This window comes from Crinia signifera, chromosome 1 (genome assembly GCF_055691185.1).
Source record: "Crinia signifera chromosome 1, ASM5569118v1, whole genome shotgun sequence".
In the NCBI taxonomy this organism is placed as follows: domain Eukaryota; kingdom Metazoa; phylum Chordata; class Amphibia; order Anura; family Myobatrachidae; genus Crinia; species Crinia signifera.
Window position 1 is genome coordinate 453,455,736 of NC_139217.1, and position 12,986 is coordinate 453,468,721.

Sequence of the window (12,986 nt, forward strand, 5' to 3'; positions counted from 1 at the left end):
GTGGGTGCAGGGGACCCAGGCAGCGGGCGAAGTGTGCAGGGGACCCGGGCAGCGGGCGGCGTGTGCAGGGGACCCAGGTAGCAGGAGGCGTGTGCAGGGGACCCAGGCAGCGGGCGAAGTGTGCAGGGAACCCGGGCAGCGGGCGGCGTGTGCAGGGGACCCGGGCAGCAGGAGGCGTGTGCAGGGGACCTGGGCAGCGGGCAGCGTGTGCAGGGGACCCGGGCAGCAGCGTGTGGCAGGGTCCGTCCAGGAAACGGAGACCTTTATGTAGTCAGTGCTGTCTGCCGCCGGGCAGGAAGCGCTGCTGTGCTGATTTTGAAAAGACTGGCCATATGCTGATTGGCCGGACGCTCAGCCAATCAGCGCCCAGCCATTCTTTCCAAAATCTGCAGCACTTCCCGCACGGCGGCAAAAAGCACTACATCAAGGTCTGAGTTGCCGCTTCCTGGACGGACCTTTCCACCCACCGCTGCCCGGATCCCCGCCACCCGCTGCTGCTGCACATAGGTGAGGGGAGGGGGGTTGTGAAAGAAGGGGGGTTGTGAGGGGAGGGTGGCCCTCAAATAATTTTGCCCAGGGGCCCATTATATTCTTAAAACGGCCCTGTATATGACTGGGTCTTTGAGAGAGGTCATGATTGGCTTTTGGCCTGGGCAAACATGACTGGGCACTGCTGCAATAGAGACATATGGGGCATATGTAAAAGGGCAAGAGTTGGCCGATCTTGGATGTTTTTTTAAAAAAGCAATCCTTTTCAAGGCGTGATTTTGCCATGTAAATGATTGCCACTTTAAAAAAAACCCATCTGAGATCGGATGGCATCCCGCACCTCTGGACAAAGGATGGGCGTTCTTGGCTGGTGATTGGAAGGTGGCTGGAGAATGCACACAAAAAGGGGTCCATGTAATAGGTGAGTTATGGTAGTGTTACAGCTGTACACATAGGAGGCCATCATCCAATAAACTGCACCTGCCGCAGCATATTTGAGGTGTTGGTGGTCTAAAGGCCCCCATAGCTTGTCCGACTTGTCTAGAGGGTAATCCGGACACAATTTCCCTTGAACTTCCCCTGCAGATGCCCTGGAGTGCTGAAGATTGGCACTTTGCATGGGATTTATTGCATGTACAAGGACTCCTGCTGAAAGCTGCACATACGATTTATCCTCTGTGCAGAACGTCTGACCTCCGACACTGACCCCATGCGCATGGGATGGCGCATTATGTCAATTTGGATTTCAAGCACATGCGATTTGGCCCGATCCATTGGAATCAGATGAAGTCGGTCCAAATTCCATAAGTGTAGGGGGCCTTAAGGATGCAACAATCTGTAGTATTGCTTGTGTGGACACTGACATCTAACATAGATGGCTGTACACATGGAAAAAAAGTTGTAGATGGGCTGCTACTGATGCTACTCATCTAACTCTGAGTCCAGCCTAATGTGTTTTAAGGAACTGCCCAAGGAAGAGCAGTTTAAATCATCACCCCTTTTGATGTAGTATGTACTGAAATAATCTGTCACATAAGTGTTCTGCCGTTGGTATAAAGTGGTTACTTTGTATTCTCCTCTGTAGGCCATGGAATTCTTAGTACATATACTCATTATACCCCTTTTACACCGCAACTTGGACCCAGGTCATTGCCAAGCTAAAGCTATCTCAACCCGTGTCGAGGCACTGTGTGAACACACCAAAGCTTATAACTCAGGTGGACCAACCCGGCAATTATAAGAAGAGTTAAACCCGGCTCGCCCTCTATATAATGGCCAACCCAGGTTTTATGTGAAAGCACTTAAGCCGGGTCTGACTCGGCATGGAGATTCCGTCCCGGCATGGGGATTCCAGCCCCGGCATGGAGATCCAGGGTCCGACCTGGCATTGAGCGATGTGAAAGGGGTATTTAGTCTGGCATTAAGAGGTCTTTGTAGCCTTATATTTTTCACCCAAAATTCAACAGACTCTTTCTTTTCAAGTATCATGTATGAATGCTGTGGTCTAGGACACTTTCTGCCACGTAATATTGCTTATTGTCTTCTTGAATCTTTGTTTCAGATCTCCAGAAGTCACTGCTGCCATATATCGGATTGAAGGGTCTTTATTTTATTGGCTACCTTCTTTTCGGATTGGGAACAGGATTCATCGCACTGTTCCCCAATTTATATTCTACGCTGGCTCTGTGTTCACTCTTTGGGGTTATGTCAAGCACTTTGTATACCGTGCCTTTCAATCTGATCGCGGAATACCATAGGGAAGAAGAGGTGAGTTCTCATGATATACTTTATATAGCCCTTATAGCTAATGTGGCCTCTGCTTCCATGGCTGGACCAAGTTATACCAGGGGTGTGGCCATGCCATGTTGAAGGCGTGGTCATGCCACATTGTGCCCTTTTTAGCCACATTGCGGCAGTGTACAATTGAAGATAGCTTGGTTGCACTATATTGTGTGCATGGCTTTGGTTCTTTAGTCCCTGGTATTTTGTACCCACCCTCAGTGCCCCTCTAGTTTGCTATAGATGGTGGCAGTGTTTTAGGATTAATTTTTAACTTGTAGTTCCCGTGAGTCAACCACGTTGCTGTAGAAGTCTTTCCTACCTCCAGCATCAAAAATATAGGTTCTATGTGATGGAAAACACACAATGCAACTGATCAACTGATCAAAGTACCATACATGGTACAATTGTTGGGTGTGATGAGATGCGCAATCCCATCACACATCTCATCGCACAGCTCAAAAAGTATGTACTGCACATACTTTTTGTACTAGATCTCATCGCATTGCATGGCATTGCAAAACCTATGCAATCCGATGCGATCTAGTCCAAATTGTATGTAATAATTGTACCGCGTATGAGCACATAAAGGCTAGTACATGAAGGTCCAGCGTTGAATACAATAGTAGGAATCCATGTTTAGAGGTGTGGTTAGCTACCGCCAATGATTGGCTACCCGTTTGAGGGAGCACGGTCTGGGCCCCATGATATATATGTACAGTAAATACTGCTTGTGCGTGCATGATAATTTACCAGATGAATAAAAGCAATGTTACACCATAGTCTGGAATCTGATCCTTAGAGGAAGAGGTTGGCCCTCAGGCTTTGAGGCCCACTGGGGCTTTCCCTGCACCCCCATGGGCCAGTCCAACCCTAGATGAAGCATCAGGCTCCTTGATTGATTTAAAATAAAGGAGGAATGTTTGTATTTATTTGCTGTTAAATTCATTGTACAGCGCCATTCATGTTGCCTCATCGCAATACAGTTCTCACTTAGGGCCTTATTCTAATTCACTCTTTCTGACAAAATCCTTCATAGATGGACAAAACCATGTACACTGCAGGGGGGCAGATGTAACATGTGCAGAGAGAATTAGATTTGGGTGAGTTATTTTGTTTCTGTGCAGGGTAAATACTGACTGCTTTATTTTTACACTGCAATATAGATATCACTTTGAAGTAATACCCCACCCAAATCTAATTCTCTCTGCACAAGTAACATCTGCCCCACCTGCAGTGCACATGGTTTTGTCCATCTAAGAAGGAATTTGTCAGAAAGAGTGAACCAAAATAACCCCCTTAATCCTGAACCCTTTGGAGGCCAACATCTCTGAGAGATGTTCAAAATATCTGCTAGACCAGGTGTGCCTATATATGCGCCTCAGCCACATGATTAATCCTTAGACGAGGATTTTGGCACCGTTGTAGAGCATATGTCTCTCTCTGCACATGTTACATCTGCCCCACCTGCAGTGCAGCATAGTTTTGTCCATTAGAGATAGAATTTGCTTTTGCAAGTGAACCAGAATCAGCACTACATTTGCAAAGCCACGTGATTTCCTCACTGAGCACGGTACAGTACAGTATGTCCATTTACATGTACAGATGTGTAATTTGTATGTATCTGTATATGTGTACCCCCTCCCCCACAGACGATACTGTTTTCTTTATTTTTTTCTTCCTTTACATTTATGCAAAACAATATCCTCTCCTAATGTAGTAGTTTTTGTTATTTGAGCGCTTCTGTTCTCTTGTTGGTATGGCAATCCCCGAGGGAAGAGGATAATGGAAATTCTTCAAACTAAAATCCTTTTTCAGAGGCTCTCGCTAGTATCTGTGGGAGGCTTTCCGCTAATATGGCCGAGTTTTTCAAAGTTCTCTGATTTTACCGTCTATCACCCAACTGGTATTTATTGTAAAATTATGTTTTACAGAAACCAAGAACCGTATTACAATAGTTTGGAAGCAAAATATCACAGAGCCAGTATGGAGAAATTTGTTCTGTACCGCCCACTGTTGGTGTGACCATACAGATTTCCAGGGCCTTTCCTCCTATCGAACCCTAAATTTATATAGGGGTCTTTATAACTAGACGGACCCCTAAGTCAAGTGGCTGATAGTAGAGATATCCGGTGGGTCATACTTGCCCACCCTCCTGTACTGGCCAGGAGGCTACCAAAAACCGGATGGCCCTCCAACCCCCCCATAAATGGTGGGAAAGTCTTCAGCATCCCCCTCGGCCGCCCTTTTACTGACTGGCCCACATTCCCATTGATCACGCCCCCTATATGCGATCAGGCTTCCTCGTCCCCCAGGATAGGGTGGGTAAGTAAGGGTGGGCGGGTGTGGATCACTACTGTAAAAAACTAAAATCAATAAAATATATAAAAATATGTTGATTATGCTCAATAATTATGCTGCTCCCAACAAGAAATTTGTGTTAATTGTATTTGCTAATAAACATTTTTTTGATTTTTTTTAGATTTCCACATAACTTAAAATACAATAATAGTAAAACATGTATATTCAAAAATTATCCACAATAATCCCACTGACCAATAGTGATCAATTACAAAGCTTCGGTATTCCTGTGCAGACCCAGGGCCAGATTCTCTACGCTTCAAAAGTAATAAAATGGAGAGCGATAAACAGCCAGCCAATCAGCTCCTGTCTGACATTTTTCAAACACAGTCTGTGAGATAGCAGGTAGGAGCTGATTGGCTGGCTGTTTATCACTCTCCATTTTATCACTTTTGAAGTTTAGAGAAGCTAGCCCCCAATGTGCAAGTGCGAGATCTTATATCCCCCACCGTGTGTCTTTCCCCTGGATCCATCTACTGTACCTTGCTCCGTGGCGACTTGCGCCGTCCGGCGCACCCAATGACATCACGCTGATGCAACGTGCGCTTCCCAAGGGGAGGTCAGTTACCTAGAAACCCATGAACAAAGACAACATCAAGATCAAAGACAGTCTATCAGGATTACCAGTACCACAGAAACCAAAACAGGCACATACATGAAAGCAGGCCATACGAGAAAAGGAAAGTAAAAAATTGTACAATAGACCAGTCAAGAACAATGTGGTCCGAAAAGACTATAAAACAAATGAGTGAAAGATTCTCATTAAGCCCCCAGGGTGAAAATATACGAAAGAAAAAAGTTTAGTAACTGCGCTATTTGAGGAAGGAATTTAAAAACCTAAAATTTTAACAATTTATTTATTAATAAACAAAAATAAAATTCTCATAAACATACATAGCACTAAAATACCACTGAATGGCAAGCAATTGGTGCAAATAGCAGGTGAATAGAATCTCCACTTTGATTGTGGGCAAATTTTTAGATATTGCAAACCACTGATCCTGTTTCGCTGGGGGCCTCCCGGCCTTTGAAAAAGCTGGGAGTCCCCCAGCGAAACGCGTTGGTCTTCAGCACCCCCTCTTCCTTTCTCCGTTGTGGACTGTGGATTACAAAAATTGGGTAACAAAACCCTAAACCTGGGACTCAAAAATGGACAGTACCACCAACTGGGGATATCCAAAGGAGAACAGAGGACAGCACAGCCACTTCACGGGGACCACCTCAAATGTAGCTTGGAGTAGTGGGAGCCATCCCAGATATGTGAGTGACACTGACTGTTTCTCTCCCCTTCATATTATTATTATTATCATCCGTGGAGTCCTATAAGGACAGGATCCACATACAAAAAGGATCAGTGGGGTGCAATATCTAAAAATTTGCCCACAATCAAAGTGGAGATTCTATTCACCTGCAATTTGCACCAATTGCTTGCCATTCAGTGGTATTTTAGTGCTATTTTATGAATTTATGTATACATGAAGTATGTTTATGATCATTTTATTTTTGTTTATTAATCAATAAATTGTTAAAAATTAGATGTGCTTAAATTCCTTCCTTAAATCGCGCAGTTACTAAACTTTTTTTTCTTTTATATGTATCGGGGACTGACTATCCCTATTTTTTAACTGCTGCTTGATTTGAAAAAAGGGCCCTGTGCAGCGCCTGGTAATTACCCTAGTGGTAATACACAACTGTATTCTTGAAACTATATGAAGTCTGTGAATTCATCTGGCTTCTCTACAGCTTTGCCCCAATTGCCACCCCTCAGTCTTTTAGGTACATGGACTGTTATTTTATACCTGAGGGTTGCCAGCCATGTTTAAAATCTTCAAAATGCCGGGCCACCGGCTGTTCAGAGTCTAACTCATTGTTCTCCACTGCCTAGCCCTGTGGAGCGCCATTCTTTCTCTGGATTGTCTTGTGGTCTTCCCCCACATAGAGGAGACCACAAGAACAACAGATAATATAGACCAGCAGTGGGAAACCTCCGGCCCGCGGGCCATATACGGCCCCCAGAGCTTTTTTTTGTGGCCCGCCTGACTGCTGTACAGCGAGTCAAGTACAGGGGAAATCTCGCGAGAGCTACCGACCTCCCGCGAGATTTCCCCTGTATGAGACTCCCTGCACAGCCGCTGGACCACACAAACCGGCGACTTGTAACCTGCGGCAGCCGCCGGAGCGTGGGACAGCTGCCGTAAGTTGTAAGTTGTTTTTTTTTTTAAATGGCCCCCGAGGCATTATGCCTCAATGCAAATGGCCCTTGGACCCCAAAAGGTTCCCCACCCCTGATATAGATGATAAAAGTATTGGTACAGGTGAGTACATGACGGATTTGGGATTTGTTTCCCAGTATGAGGGTGGCAGAAGTAATCTCCACTCTCCGGGTAGCCACAGGTAGTTCACCCGGTGCTCCTATGGTTTCCTAGTAAAGAAATTAGAAGGTGCCGGGTCTAACAAGTCCCTCATGTTTCAGTTCCTAGCAAAAAGAAACTTAGGGGGTTATTCTAAATCAATCGGTCCCCTGCGCATTTGCACGGGGGACCGATTGTTTGCAACTGCGCATGTGCATAGGATTTTACATGGGCAGTCACTGTGGCGAGCGCCCACAGCGCTCGCACACAGAATTCTGGGTCAGACGCGTGGAGGGGCATGAATTTGCCTATGGGCAATGAATGACTTCACCCCGGTGGCATCTGGGGAATTTGCAGTCTTGCGAGTCAACCAGAATAAGGACCTTTAATGTCTACACCAGAAGATACCATCTGCCAGAGGGCTTTAGCTTTATGTACAAGGGGGACTAGAGGAATGTACACATTGTACAAAAGGAATCTTTTTAGGCTTTTGCCCATCCTGCCTGGATTTGTGGGCCACAAGTCAAGTACAGTGGCAACTATCTCACTGACATTATTGTCCTGCAGCTACAGATAGATTAAACATTGAAGCGGTCACCTGATAATCGGGACAGCTCAGAGCTTACTGTATGCACAAGTGCTGGAGGTTGTGCTTCCAGCAGTCTGAGGGTCCTAGTGCCCGGTGCAAAAACAATGCAAGACGCCCTCTCCATACAAAGTGTCCTTCTTTATACACCGTACATTATTGCAAACAGAATTCTAAATTCCTATAGTATATAAAACTATTTATTTTGAGATCTCAGACCCAGTTTAATTTACATATTGACTTTGGAATTTACCGGCCAACAATAACTGAAAAATCTTTTTAATGATTTACTGATAAGATCTTTTTTTACTTTGCTGAGATGAATGATAAGATCTTTTTTTACTTTGCTGAGATGAAGAGGCTCGCGGTGTGTGACAAGGGATTAGTATTCACTATCCCAGTTCTTGCGAATTGAGTTGTAATTTAAATGCTGAGATTTCCATCTACAGCTCAGAACGTATCATAAATGTTACAGCTTTTTATATTGATCTAAGAATATTTGTGGTAGACCGTGAAATAAATAGAATTATTGTATTCACTGAGCCGGCAAATTTGTATGTTTATTATTTTTCATTGCATTTTGTAGTTGGTGAACTGGCGGGTATTATAGAGTGTAGAACACTACCCCAGCTGCCTAATTTTTATTTGTGTGGTGTCCCCCCCCCCCCCCCACGCACCAGCAGCCTAGTGCCGACCCGGCAGTTGCCCTGACTGCCTACGTGAGAAGCCCTGTTACAGCGCCTGGAAATGCAAGCGTTAGAGATAGTAGAGTTGATAATGACAGGGGTGCATAGAGCCCCTGTCGTGCAGCACAAGACCATACATGGGAGAGCAGGACAGTAGCGAGCCTGGTTGGGCCAGGTACTTTTCATGAGGCGTGGCCTTATCATGGGAGGCGTGTCCAGGCAACCTTAGAAAAATATAGAACGTTAAGTACTTCCCTGGCCACACTGCAGCCCAGCACACAGCACCATGTGCTGGATAGAAAATAGCTGCTGCCAGGTAACATGGGGCCCCACTGGGCACTTTATTCAGACCTGGGCACAGGTAGTTAGTTAACCCCCCTTGCTCTCTGCACCATTGTGGGGGAGAAGCGGTATCAGTGTACTCCACGATACTCTGCACCGCCGATATCATTAACAAAATCGCTGGAGCTCCTGGACGAATGATATAAGGTGTACACATTGAATGATATTGTTCAGTGATGTCACCGGGCCCCCGCTAAACATGCAGTCATTGACGATATAAACAAAATATTACTGCACGTTTAGACCTCAGGGAGCGCATATTGGTAACGATATAGCAGGGTTGCCTACCCTTCCGGATTGGCCGGGAGGAACCCAAAAATCAGGTCCCCCTCCCAGCCCCCTGGAAAGGTGGGCAATCATCCCGCATTTTGCCCCCTCAGCCGTCTAGTTAAATGACCGCGATTCGCTGCTTTTCAGAGGAGGGGCTAAGTATGCAAATAGCACCATTTTAGTCCCTCCCCCTCCTCGAGGACCCAAATATTGTGGATTTGATGCACTGGGGGAGGGGCTTAATGATGTCTACATAAGGCCCCGCCCCTGGAGTGGTGCTGACAGCCTCCTCTCTGGGCTGAAAGTTTCCTATTTACTTCACCTTTCACGCACCAGAAGTATGCTAAGCACTGCACACACACTCTTATATACTGTAAGTATAGTATATGTACAGACTCAGGGAAATCTATGATGCATGGCGATAATGCTCATATTTACATTTGCAGTTAATAAAAAAGGAATTCTAAGTGTACAGCAAGTGGTAAGAATAGTCAGCGGTGTCTAATTATATAGCAGGAACAATGGGTGACTATTGGTCAGTACTGGAAAGGTATATTTTAACCCTTTGAGTGCCTAGTGAAAAAAAAAAAGGTGTGACATTTGCCAAGCAAACATCGAAATGACCTGTAATGTGTGCTTTTTATATAGGAAATATAATAATTTTTTGAAACATTTTTTTTTTAATTTGAAATGATATAACAAATGTGAGGGACGCTGGCATTTTTAGCTGATATTTTGAACATTCCTAACAGAGATGTTGGCATTCAAAGGGTTAAAAGGATCATGCTGGCAGTACAGTCGTTTTCTGATCGATTTCTGGAGCAAGTTATTATATTTTGAGTTGACAGAAATTCGCCATGATACAGTATTTTGTGAATATATTTTTCCTCTGGGCCAGTTTCCCAGATCCATGGATCAGAGGATGTATGAACGTACTCTTAGTAATCTCTGTTGCAAGAAGTGATTTCTGCTCCAGTAACACAATTTTGCTCGAGCTCATAGATAACGGTGTTCTGTAGCTGTGTGATTTATAGGCCATAACATGCCCTGCTAAAGCTGTTTTATTGTGCGGTTAAAATTCTGAAAGGTGTTTATAAAGCTTGAAAAATTGTGATATGGCTTACTTAAAATTGACAGAGGGGGTGGGGCGAACCAAAGATGGGGCGGGGCAGACCTGCAACAGAGGAGGTGGGCAGAAAGGATGCAGAGACTGAGATGCTAAGATCAAGTGCATCAGGCATTCCCAACCACGGTCCTCAAGGCCAGGGCCGGCGCCACCACTAGGCAGCTCTAGGCATTTGCCTAGGGCGCCGGCACCTGGAGGGCGGCAGTTCGCCCCTCACCCACAGCACTGTGGTACCTGTGTAAAAAAACTTCCGTCCCCGGCGTCCCTGCTGAGTGTTGGTGCGTGCAGGGGTGTCCGTGCCGCCGGGGGAGCCTGCGGCGCTGTTATTGTGTATAAGCTTGTCGCGCCCGGCGGGGTCCCTACAGTGAATAGAAAATAACTAGCGCTATGCGCGCGGCGGCGCGGGAAGCGCTAGTTATTTTCTATTCACTGTAGGGACCCCGCCGGGCGCGACAAGCTTACACACAATAACAGCGCCGCAGGCTCCCCCGGTGGCACGAACACCCCTGCACGCACCAGCACTCAGCAGGGACGCCGGGGACGGAAGTTTTTTTACACAGGTACCAACCTTCTTCTCCCTCCCCCCCCCCCCCCCCGGCACCGGGGAGCCCCCACCCCGACTCGCCTGGGGCGCTCCGATGCCTTGCACCGGCCCTGCTCAAGGCACACCAACAGTGCAGGTTTTGTAGATATCCAGGCTTGAGCACAGGTGACTTAATTAGTATCTGAGGGATTCTGATTAAACCATCTGTGCTGAAGCCTGGATATCACTAAAACCTGCACTGTTGGTGTGCCTTAAGGACCGTGGTTGGGAATGCCTGAAGTACATTATACTAGCCTTATAAGAGGTTAACTTTGCCCCAATAATCTGTATATAAATCTGCTGTGCTGCCTTTTACTTTATGTTCTGAATGGGCAGCTCAGACTGAATAGCTCTCCACTCACGACACCGCTTTTTCTCTCTTACCAATTGATTAGGCTTTTCATTTATTAGCACCCCCTCCTCTCAATTTGAAATATCTGCAGTACTTACAAGTGGAGTGGAAGTGAGTATCCCTATGCGTGTCCTTATAGCAAGGAGGAGAGTGCGGTCAGGAATCTGGTCCCTCTGTGTCTGGCCGTTGGCTGTGTACTGTCCTCTGGGTTCCCATTAATGGCTGTTAATGCCGCTGCTTCCTCCCCCCGTGTCAGTTCGTGGCAGATGATCGCTGATGTCTGAGAGCAGCGCAGGTACAGATGGAGCGCCTCTAATTCAGCGCTGGGAATCGCCAGAATTCCCTGCTGTCGATCGCTGGCGGAGAGGCGCTCCATCTGACTGGGATGCGCGAGCGTCGCACACGCGGCCCAGTTGTCCATCGATGGGGGATGGAATCCCTGCCCGTCTCCGCTTCAGGGAGACGGCAGGGTTAGGGGGGGGTGTGGGGAGCGACTTGTAGCTCCGTTGGAAGGTGACGCGTGAGGGACTCCTGCACACGCGCGTCCCCTTCCGGCAGCTGGAGTTTGTCAATCCGACCACCAGCCCCCGGCTGAATGAGGGGCGCTACATCTGTAGCTCCCAGTGGATTGCTGGTAGGGCATAAGCACGATGAGACGCTTATGATGCTGCAGACTTAACCGGAAGTGATGACAAGTGGTTCGTCTCCGTGGCAATGGGAGACTTCTTCTGTCATCGGGAGACTACGTCTTCTACTTCAGCCATTACCACTATTATTTTGATTACCCTCAACTGGTCTGCAGAGTAACCCCAGGGGGAGGGTAGTAGTACCCCAGGTTGGGAACCACTGACATAGTATATAATGCACTTTGGAGGTTATATCTTCTGATGATAAGTGGAGATCTGGAAACCACCAATAATAGCTAGCCATTAAATGTCTTCCTTATGGAGAACTTCAGAGAGTTGTAAGAATTTTCATACGCAAGTAATCAGCACTTTCCCCTTCATTCAGTGTTGTCTACAGTGCAAGCCTTAGGTGCCTAATAGGGTTGTGGATCGATAACGTTGATGCTCAAAAAGTTGACATGAGCTTTTCCCATTTTTTGCATGTCAACATGGGCCCTCAATTAGTTTAATGCATGCATTGTTATGCGTGAAACACTATTATATTCTCCCTGTATGCTGACATGGATGGTGAAGTTTTTTTTTTTTTTTTAAATTGTGAAAAAATGTAGACATTTTGAATGTTGACCTTTTTGAACATGTTAACCTTTTGACCCTGTGGACCTATTGCATGTTGACCTTTTGTTGTCGACCTATTGACGGTCTATCAGCCGGATAACGCCTAATAGAAAATGCAGCCGTGGATTTCAAACTTTTGAAAAATCGTGATCATTTTTGAAATGAGATACATTTTATCCTGATTTCTTGCTGTTTGATTTTCAGAATGAAACCACTTTAAACCCGAAAACAACCAATGATCACAGAGGAAAGGGAATCGATTGTGCCGCTCTTACTTCCATGGTTCAGCTGGCCCAAATTATCGTTGGAGGAGGTCTCGGATTCTTGATCAGCATGGCTGGGAGTGTAGTGGTCGTCGTCCTCTTTTCCTCTACGGTTTCGTTGATAGGTTGCTGTTTTGTTGCAATATTTGTCAGATATGTTGAATAAAAAAAAAAAAATCCTTTCTAATTTGAGTTTATGGTTTTATTACATCGCTAGATCACATTGCTCTTTAAGAAGCTATTTGGATGTTTGACTTTTTGTATCCGTACATTTCACTTCACTTTACAAGAAAGTTTTGCATTTTGGGTGACTTTTTTTCTCAGAACAAATATTTATTTATTTTCAGTTTCTTATATAGCGCAGCAGATTCCGTTACAGCGTCTTATATAGCGCAGCAGATTCCGCTACAGCGTCATATAGCGCAGCAGATTCCGTTACAGTGTCTTATATAGCGCAGCCGATTCCGTTACAGTGTCTTATATAGCGCAGCAGATTCCGTCGCGCTTTACAATAGTAGACAGTGATAAAACAAACTGGGTAACAACAGACAGACTTG

General features: G+C 45.8%; 1 protein-coding gene across 2 annotated transcripts in view; it reads left to right on the plus strand.

The window, feature by feature from the left end:
- Positions 1 to 12,595, plus strand: part of SLC45A2 (solute carrier family 45 member 2) — a 71,357-nt gene extending 58,762 nt beyond the window's left edge. For both annotated transcript variants that reach the window (XM_083155008.1, XM_083155005.1), the window contains 2 exons: positions 2,051 to 2,256; positions 12,371 to 12,595. In XM_083155008.1, coding sequence (XP_083011134.1) covers positions 2,051 to 2,256; positions 12,371 to 12,595 — 431 coding nt within the window. The remainder of the gene's footprint in view (positions 1 to 2,050; positions 2,257 to 12,370) is intronic.
- The last annotated feature ends 391 nt before the right edge of the window (positions 12,596 to 12,986 follow it).